The sequence below is a fragment of the Oncorhynchus keta genome, unplaced genomic scaffold (assembly GCF_023373465.1).
Source record: "Oncorhynchus keta strain PuntledgeMale-10-30-2019 unplaced genomic scaffold, Oket_V2 Un_contig_25850_pilon_pilon, whole genome shotgun sequence".
Taxonomy (NCBI): domain Eukaryota; kingdom Metazoa; phylum Chordata; class Actinopteri; order Salmoniformes; family Salmonidae; genus Oncorhynchus; species Oncorhynchus keta.
This window is the reverse complement of record NW_026284657.1, coordinates 10001-20686: the sequence shown is the minus strand read 5'-3', so window position 1 is coordinate 20686 and position 10686 is coordinate 10001. Positions and strand designations below refer to the sequence as shown.

The following is a 10686-nucleotide window of genomic DNA, read 5'->3' as shown; positions in this document are numbered from 1 at the left end:
AGTCACCCCTACTCCTAAAGCAGTCACCCCTACCCCTAAAGCAGTCACCCCTACCCCTAAAGCAGTCACCCCTACCCCTAAAGCAGTCACCCCTACCCCTAAAGCAGTCACCCCTACCCCTAAAGCAGTCACCCCTACCCCTAAAGCAGTCACCCCTACCCCTAAAGCAGTCACCCCTACCCCTAAAGCAGTCACCCCTACCCCTAAAGCAGTCACCCCCTAAAGCAGTCACCCTAAAGCAGTCACCCCTACTCCTAAAGCAGTCACCCCTATCATAGCCCAGGTTCACCACACAGCCAACAGTCAAACAGAAACAGATACACTTACAGCTACACCCATTAAACAAAACACTAACTGCAAAGGAGCACAGAGTAACGTATCAATATTACTCAGGGACATAATTACATCTGCTCCTCTTTCACCCACAGGAGGCGCCAGGCAAGGGGTACAGACAAGGACAGGGCAATTCAAGGGGCACATGACGAGGACTAAAGGGCAAGACAATGGGCAACACCCCAAAGCTCCCAAATCCGAACCCCCACAAAAACGAATATAGCTGTGCCTCTACCGGTCCAGGGTCCCTGTACAACTGGCGCCTCAAAATACCCACCATCACACCCACCACAGCCCCACCTTCAACCCCAACCCCAACCACAGCCTATACCCACACACCCTTCCCAAAAACCCTTCTATCACAAGGCTAGGCCGAACTACAAGGTAGCAGATTGGAACATTGAGGGACATACACCAACACTCATCATAGGAGACTCAAATCTCAACCGGGTCCCACCATTCAATAACCCCAACATCCAGGTAGACAGTTATCCAGGGGCAACATTTTATCACTTCATAAAAGTACTGGAAAAAACCCCCATACACACAGACACAGCGACGGTTGTTATCTCAGTGGGCCTGAACAATAAAGACCATGACCCATTCCAAACATCACTAAAACAGTTGTCAGTTATGCACAAGGAGGCAAAGAAAACATTTCCAAACGCAACAATATACATTCCTGTCATCAGCCATTCACCTCTTCTTACTCCACAGCAGAAGAGAAACCTTAAGCTCATCAACGCTTACATCACCACTAACTTCCCAACCCTATTAGAGATCCCACAAGACACATTTCACACAACAACAGATCTCATACACTGGACATCCACCACAGCAGACCTCATCTTTCAACACTGGTGTAGACAGTTAAATTTACATTAACCACAAGCCACAGTCTGGATAGAAATAACTTTTCTTGCAATCTCTCTCCTTCCCCAATAACCAGTGCAGATCCCCCACCAAGGGGAGCAGCGGACCGGTCAACAACTAATATCATGAATCTTTCCAAATCTTTCATACCCACAGCAGCACAGGTAAAGCTCCTGGAGAGAGGGTTGACATTCATCCCTCGCCCAAACAAATTTGATTGGGAGGAACTTCAAAGGGACACCCACAAATACCATAGAAGACTTAAACTGTTGGACTATTTTGACTACAACACAGAGGACAATCACCTACCATTTACTTTACCATCTACCTGGGAACCTAAAACCTCCCAGATAGATGGCAGAATCAGGAGACTAATTAGAATGGACAAAAACACACTTCACAATCATCAGACTCACACAGATAGGGAGGATAACCTCACACACGTAGAAAGACAGGCAATACAACAACTTAAAAACAACCCACACATCATCATTAAACCAGCAGATAAAGGTTCAAAAATAGTAATATTGGATAAACATCAATACATGTATGAAGCCAACAGACAGTTATCAAACACCAAACATTATAAACATATAGAAAACAGTATACAACCACAGACACAGACACAGCTAAGGACAATAATAAAAAGACTCTACGACCAACACTACATCACAGCAAAACAACGGGACTTTCTCTACGGTACAGACACCCCACGACCTAGACTATTCTATTTACTGTTAAAAGTACACAAGGAACCGGAGACATGGACAATTCCCTTTGAAGTTCCTCCTGGCAGACCGATTGTCTCAGACTGCAATAGTGAATCTTACAACATTTCACAATATATAGATCATCACATCAACCCTCTCTCCACTAGGCACCCCAGCTTCCTCAGGGACACCTACCACTTCATGGAGAGGATTGGACCCATAGTTGTTCCCTCCCATACACACATATTCACAATAGATATTGATAGCCTATACACCAACATAAATACAGCAACAGGAATACAAGCAATTAGAAACATCTTTAAGAGATACCCAGACAACACTAGACCGGACAAAGAAATATTACAACTATTAGAAATCAGCCTGACTAGTAATGACTTTTTATTCAATGACCAATATTACCTGCAGGTGGAGGGAACAGCTATGGGCAAGAAATTTGCACCTGCTTACGCCAACATATACATGGCTGAATGGGAGAGAGAGGCACTGGCCAAGTGTCCATATCAACCCACTTTCTATTACCGCTTTTTAGATGACATAATAGGAGCCTGGCCCCACGACATCCAGTTATTCACAAATTTTATAAACATTCTCAACGGTCATCATCCATCCATCAAGGTTAAATACACAATTCATCCGCAAGAAGTCAACTTCTTAGACACAACAGTTTTTTTCAGTAACAACAATCAATCACAGAAAACACTACACACTAGAGTCTACTTCAAACCAACAGACACACATGCTTTACTTCATAAACACAGTTACCACCCCAAACATACATTTAAGGGAATAATAAAATCACAAATTATACGGTTCTACAGGATATCATCTTGCAAGCAAGACCTGGATTATGCAATAAATATACTATTCAACGCACTTAGAAGAAGAGGATATTCAAAACGATTTTTAAGAACTATTAAAAACAACACATTGGCCGCCCTCCCTCCCATTCATCCAACACCCACAGACCACAGCAAATCATCCACCTCTCTTAACCCTAACCTCAACCCTACTCCTAACCTTAACCCCTCCCCAAACCTCACACCTAACCTTAACCCTCCCCTTAACCCCACGCCCAACCTTAACCTTTCCCTCAACCTCACACCTAACCCTAACCTCTCCCCAAACCCCACGCCTAACCCTAACCTCTCCCCAAACCCCACGCCTAACCCTTCCCTTAACCCCATACCTAACCTTAACCTTTCCCCAAACCCCAACCCTAACCCTAACCCCACTCCTAACCTTAACCTTTCCCTTAACCCCACGCCTAACCTTAATCTTCCCCGTAACCCCACACCTAACCTTAACCCCTCCCCAAACCCCACGCCTAATCCTAACCTCTCCCAAACCTCACGCCTAACCTTAACCTTTCCCTTAACCCCACGCCTAACCCTAATGTGTACCATTACCCTAACCAGGGTTCTCATCCTATCTCCCTCCCTCACCCTAACCCTGACTCCCCTATGGAAAGTGATCTGCACCAATCACTAAACCGGAACACTTCCTCTGTCTCCCCTCCTTTGTCATCAATACTCAATCAACAGACAACTATCATCCCCCTAGTAACCACATTTTCACATAGAATTAGACCCCTACATCAATCATTCAAACACAACTTCTCTACAGTTCAGCACACTTACATACCACTCAAACCATACAGAATTATCTCAGCATTTAGAAAGAACAAAAACTTAAAGGACATGCTCACCAAAGCAAGATTCAGTAGCAAGCCACCACAAGACCTCAAACCTCATAACGTCCATTTTCGACAGATAAAGTTCATTACAAATATACATAGCCACACATCAGCACCAGTACAAGAATCTTATTCATTGAACACACATAACACCATTTATATCATTACATGCACACTTTGCAATAAACAATACATTGGAGAAACCAAACACACCATAGAAACCAGACTCAAACAACACCTGTATAACATTAAAAGGGCACACCTACAAACAGAACTCATAACCCACTTCCAGGAGCATCCCATCACTCACCTTACCATATCAGGGTTACAGGCACATATAGGCTGGACCTGTGGGCAGCGAAAGAGGGTAGAACGGGAGTGGATCCAGCACCTACAGACAATAACGCCAAATGGCCTGAACGAGAGGTTTTAGAAAATGGGTTTTAACAGACAGAAAATGGATGGAGAAGAACATGGTTTTATTCATAATTTATTTTTATTCTCTATAGATTTATGTCTTGTTTGGTTTTAGTTTGGCACTGCCTCTTTTAGGTTTTTCTGTCCTTTAACAAAACAATAAAACCATTTAAATGCACAATATGGCGTTTATGTTCACATTTAACAACACTATGGTTGAATGAATCTCTCACCACATTGACTTCTGTACTGCCATCCAAAAAAAGAGGCAACTTGGAGCTTACCTCAGTTTTATTTATGGTCTTAGGAGGACATCTACGGGCTTTTTAAGTACTACACCTATTAGATTAGATTATCACACATGGGAGGGATAAACAGGAGATAGGCCAGTGCACCGTAAAACGAACTAGTTGAAACGAAACACATTTATATTCAAAACCTAACCCTAGCCCGTGCCATCCCTGGGTTGTCCCTCTACAAGCATAGCACTGCCCTCAGGTGCTGGCTTCTGCTCCCCGGGTGGCGTGTTGCTCCTCCGCTGTCCACGGGTCATACACATCTGGACGCACCGGGAGAGCAATAGCTGTGAATCACAGCAACATATAACATTGATTCACTCTTCTCTCCCCAACACTGTTATTAATTTTTATTTCTTTGATTTGTCTCATTGTGCTGGAGGGATCGAATTGTATTCATATATAGAACTACAAATAACAACTAAGGAAATACAGAACAATAGAAAAATGTAATATAATTGAACAGAGTAACAAGACGGGGACAGAATAGGGAGGGAAAGTTAGGGAAGTAAAGTATCAGAGAGGGAAATATTGGGATAAATGAGGGATAAATGAGGGACTATCATGACAAAGGATATTTAGCTGACAGAAGATCTGACTGGGAATATCGTTAGGTTAATTTAGAACAAAGTCTGGAAACTGAACGGAAAAGCAAACAGAAGAAAGAGGAGCTCAATTTATAAGCTCTTGTAAGGCCATACATTTCCCGCCTTTGAGTATCTCCCGCGGGTAAATTGAACCAATAAGATAACAGAAAGATAGAAACGCCCAATTTGGGCGCAGCGGCTGGGTCTCTCCCTCCTAATTGCGCCCATCTTTAAAAGATACAGGGTTCTCGGTCGAGGAAAAGATCCCTCTGAAGAAGCAGAAAGTTCTGCGAAACGTCAGGGCTTTGCTAACAGGACTTCACAGTGGATTTTAACATTGCTTGGCTTTTAATCACCTTTTTGATTTTAACCAATATAATTAAAAGTTACGTTTTAGAATTAAGATGTGGAGGGGTAAGGGGAGCTCATTGTCTAAAGGTGCACAGACACTTGGGGAAACAATTGGGATTTTAAACCTGTGGGACCAGATTTTTAACAGGATTGGACCCAGAAAGAACAACTGATTACTGCCCCAGCCTTTGAATTCTAAGAAACAATCGGTACACCTCATCTCCATCTCTATATGGCAATAACCCGGTCTGCAAAGAACACGGCGAAAGATCAACGGATCACAGCCCCAGCCCTGGAGTTCGGGAACATCAAGAAACAACCATAACCTCATCTCTACCTTCATACTTCAATAAACCCGGCAGACAAAATAACAAGGCGGTAAGGACTGGCTCTGAGCAGCACAAAAAGTATCGTGCTGTTCAGGCCTTCACATCTTCTATTTCTAAATATAGTATTGCCCTGCTTTTTTGAATTACACTGTCCGGTCCTCCTCGACCGAGAACAACCCGATTGTAGGGTACTAACTAGGAAGCGCAGTATTTAGGTATTTTAGCCTCAGGGTTTAGGAACAATGCAGGCACTAATGAATCTAAAGACCAGGTCATATGATAGGATACCACAAACCCAACCCTATGCATACAGACGGCCGGGCCGATACGAACCCCCAGATGAGGAGACAAGACAGACTGCCAAACTGTATTTAAATTAATACAGGCAACCCACCACATGGAGGTGGTGGAAAAAGCACTTAAAAACCAGACATTCCCCACTGGCATGATGAGACAGGTGCATCGTGTCACCAACTTTATCAAACCATCTTCACCCACCCACAGATAACACCACAACAAAATTATCACAGAACACACACCAGTGGATGCAAAACAACATGAACATACTACAGGCACATTACCGGTCAATCACCTACACTATTACACAACAAATAAACAGACCCAACACTCTGGCACTGACAATCGCAACAGGCTGGGCACATAAGAGGTACAAACATAAATTGACACCCACCACCATCATTAGAGTCGAAACCACCCTGAAACCCCTCAGGCCACTTCCTCTCCCCAACAAATAACTATACAGACCAACACAATAGGAGACCAACCACATACACTTCCAATAATAGAACACACCCCACTACAAATTTCCCGACCAACGATACTAACTCCAATTCCGAACCCAGTGCCCCTTCTCTCCTCAGCAGAGGAGTTTCCACCTCTATCAAAACCTCGCCCCCTGCCAAAAAAACAACCATCATACCTACGGACACTATCACTGGGAAAACAACCGACCCTGAGTGAAACCTACAACCTCCACATACAGACTCTTCCAAAACACATCTTCACTCCCCACCCCCAACACCCACTCTGGCTGATTCCTCCCTTTCCAAGCAAAAAGGAGAGGGAAACATAGCAACCCCTACAACCCCCACAACTGGAGAGGAGAAATGGAAAAGTCCAGTGGGCCCCCTACTCCTAAAGCAGTCAGTCCTAAACCCACCTACTCCTAAAGCAGTCACCTCTACTCCTAAAGCAGTCACCTCTACTCCTAAAGCAGTCACCTCTCCTAAAGCAGTCACCTCTAAAAGCAGTCACCCTATCCTAAAGCAGTCACCCCTATTCCAAAAGCAGTCACCCCTATCATAGCCCAGGTTCAACAGTCAAACAGAAACTTGTACACTTGCAGTCACCCCTACTCCTAAAGCAGTCACCCCTACCCTAAAGCAGTCACCCCTACCCTAAAGCAGTCACCCCTACCCCTAAAGCAGTCACCCCTACCCCTAAAGCAGTCACCCCTACCCCTAAAGCAGTCACCCCTACCCCTAAAGCAGTCACCCCTACCCCTAAAGCAGTCACCCCTACCCTAAAGCAGTCACCCCTACCCCTAAAGCAGTCACCCCTACTCCTAAAGCAGTCACCCCTATCATAGCCCAGGTTCACCACACAGCCAACAGTCAAACAGAAACAGATACACTTACAGCTACACCCATTAAACAAAACACTAACTGCAAAGGAGCACAGAGTAACGTATCAATATTACTCAGGGACATAATTACATCTGCTCCTCTTTCACCCACAGGAGGCGCCAGGCAAGGGGTACAGACAAGGACAGGGCAATTCAAGGGGCACATGACGAGGACTAAAGGGCAAGACAATGGGCAACACCCCAAAGCTCCCAAATCCGAACCCCCACAAAAAACGAATATAGCTGTGCCTCTACCGGTCCAGGGTCCCTGTACAACTGGCGCCTCAAAATACCCACCATCACACCCACCACAGCCCCTCTTCAACCCCAACCCCAACCACAGCCTATACCCACACACCCTTCCCAAAACCCTTCTATCACAAGGCTAGGCCGAACTACAAGGTAGCAGATTGGAACATTGAGGGACATACACCAACACTCATCATAGGAGACTCAAATCTCAACCGGGTCCCACCATTCAATAACCCCAACATCCAGGTAGACAGTTACCCAGGGGCAACATTTTATCACTTCATAAAAGTACTGGAAAAAACCCCCATACACACAGACACAGCGACGGTTGTTATCTCGGTGGGCCTGAACAATAAAGACCATGACCCATTCCAAACATCACTAAAACAGTTGTCAGTTATGCACAAGGAGGCAAAGAAAACATTTCCAAACGCAACAATATACATTCCTGTCATCAGCCATTCACCTCTTCTTACTCCACAGCAGAAGAGAAACCTTAAGCTCATCAACGCTTACATCACCACTAACTTCCCAACCCTATTAGAGATCCCACAAGACACATTTCACACAACAACAGATCTCATACACTGGACATCCACCACAGCAGACCTCATCTTTCAACACTGGTGTAGACAGTTAAATTTACATTAACCACAAGCCACAGTCTGGATAGAAATAACTTTTCTTGCAATCTCTCTCCTTCCCCAATAACCAGTGCAGATCCCCCACCAAGGGGAGCAGCGGACCGGTCAACAACTAATATCATGAATCTTTCCAAATCTTTCATACCCACAGCAGCACAGGTAAAGCTCCTGGAGAGAGGGTTGACATTCATCCCTCGCCCAAACAAATTTGATTGGGAGGAACTTCAAAGGGACACCCACAAATACCATAGAAGACTTAAACTGTTGGACTATTTTGACTACAACACAGAGGACAATCACCTACCATTTACTTTACCATCTACCTGGGAACCTAAAACCTCCCAGATAGATGGCAGAATCAGGAGACTAATTAGAATGGACAAAAACACACTTCACAATCATCAGACTCACACAGATAGGGAGGATAACCTCACACACGTAGAAAGACAGGCAATACAACAACTTAAAAACAACCCACACATCATCATTAAACCAGCAGATAAAGGTTCAAAAATAGTAATATTGGATAAACATCAATACATGTATGAAGCCAACAGACAGTTATCAAACACCAAACATTATAAACATATAGAAAACAGTATACAACCACAGACACAGACACAGCTAAGGACAATAATAAAAAGACTCTACGACCAACACTACATCACAGCAAAACAACGGGACTTTCTCTACGGTACAGACACCCCACGACCTAGACTATTCTATTTACTGTTAAAAGTACACAAGGAACCGGAGACATGGACAATTCCCTTTGAAGTTCCTCCTGGCAGACCGATTGTCTCAGACTGCAATAGTGAATCTTACAACATTTCACAATATATAGATCATCACATCAACCCTCTCTCCACTAGGCACCCCAGCTTCCTCAGGGACACCTACCACTTCATGGAGAGGATTGGACCCATAGTTGTTCCCTCCCATACACACATATTCACAATAGATATTGATAGCCTATACACCAACATAAATACAGCAACAGGAATACAAGCAATTAGAAACATCTTTAAGAGATACCCAGACAACACTAGACCGGACAAAGAAATATTACAACTATTAGAAATCAGCCTGACTAGTAATGACTTTTTATTCAATGACCAATATTACCTGCAGGTGGAGGGAACAGCTATGGGCAAGAAATTTGCACCTGCTTACGCCAACATATACATGGCTGAATGGGAGAGAGAGGCACTGGCCAAGTGTCCATATCAACCCACTTTCTATTACCGCTTTTTAGATGACATAATAGGAGCCTGGCCCCACGACATCCAGTTATTCACAAATTTTATAAACATTCTCAACGGTCATCATCCATCCATCAAGGTTAAATACACAATTCATCCGCAAGAAGTCAACTTCTTAGACACAACAGTTTTTTTCAGTAACAACAATCAATCACAGAAAACACTACACACTAGAGTCTACTTCAAACCAACAGACACACATGCTTTACTTCATAAACACAGTTACCACCCCAAACATACATTTAAGGGAATAATAAAATCACAAATTATACGGTTCTACAGGATATCATCTTGCAAGCAAGACCTGGATTATGCAATAAATATACTATTCAACGCACTTAGAAGAAGAGGATATTCAAAACGATTTTTAAGAACTATTAAAAACAACACATTGGCCGCCCTCCCTCCCATTCATCCAACACCCACAGACCACAGCAAATCATCCACCTCTCTTAACCCTAACCTCAACCCTACTCCTAACCTTTACATTTAAAGTCCCTCCTTATCCAAACCTCATTCACCTAACCCAGTGGAACCCTCCCCATCTAAATCCAAGGGGGGTGAGAAGCCCAACCTAGGTATTCCTTGGGGTTTCAGGTGTCTCCGGAAGGTGATGATTGACTCCGCTGTCCTGGCGTCGTAAGTTTGTTCCACCATTGGGGAGCCAGAGCAGCGAACAGTTTTGACTGGGCTGAGCGGGAACCTTCCTCAGTGGTAGGGAGGCGAGCCCAGAGGTGGATGAACGCCTGCCCTTGTTTGGGTGTACCTCTCCCCAAACCTCACGCCTAACCCCTTTCCCTCAACCCCATACCTAACCCTAACCTCTCCCCAAACCCCAACCCTAACCCTAACCCCACTCCTAACCTTAACCTTTCCCCTAACCCCACGCCTAACCTTAATCTTCCCCGTAACCCCACACCTAACCTTAACCCCTCCCCAAACCCCACGCCTAATCCTAACCTCTCCCCAAACCTCACGCCTAACCTTAACCTTTCCCTTAACCCCACGCCTAACCCTAATGTGTACCATTACCCTAACCAGGGTTCTCATCCTATCTCCCTCCCTCACCCTAACCCTGACTCCCCTATGGAAAGTGATCTGCACCAATCACTAAACCGGAACACTTCCTCTGTCTCCCCTCCTTTGTCATCAATACTCAATCAACAGACAACTATCATCCCCCTAGTAACCACATTTTCACATAGAATTAGACCCCTACATCAATCATTCAAACACAACTTCTCTACAGTTCAGCACACTTACATACCACTCA

The 10686-nt window shown here is 44.4% G+C and overlaps 1 protein-coding gene across 1 annotated transcript; it reads left to right on the top strand.

Moving 5' to 3' along the window:
• The first annotated feature begins 663 nt into the window (after positions 1–663).
• LOC127922481 (uncharacterized) lies at positions 664–9906 on the top strand. The gene is made up of 2 exons (XM_052506346.1): positions 664–813; positions 7754–9906. Exon 2 carries the CDS (start codon positions 8272–8274, stop codon positions 9904–9906), a length of 1635 nt encoding a protein of 544 aa, XP_052362306.1. The 5' UTR covers positions 664–813; positions 7754–8271.
• The last annotated feature ends 780 nt before the right edge of the window (positions 9907–10686 follow it).

What these genes read in the sequence shown, in the direction of transcription:
- LOC127922481 (XM_052506346.1), top strand. Translation starts at nt 8,272, where the DNA reads ATGAATCTTTCCAAATCTTTCATACCCACAGCAGCACAGGTAAAGCTC.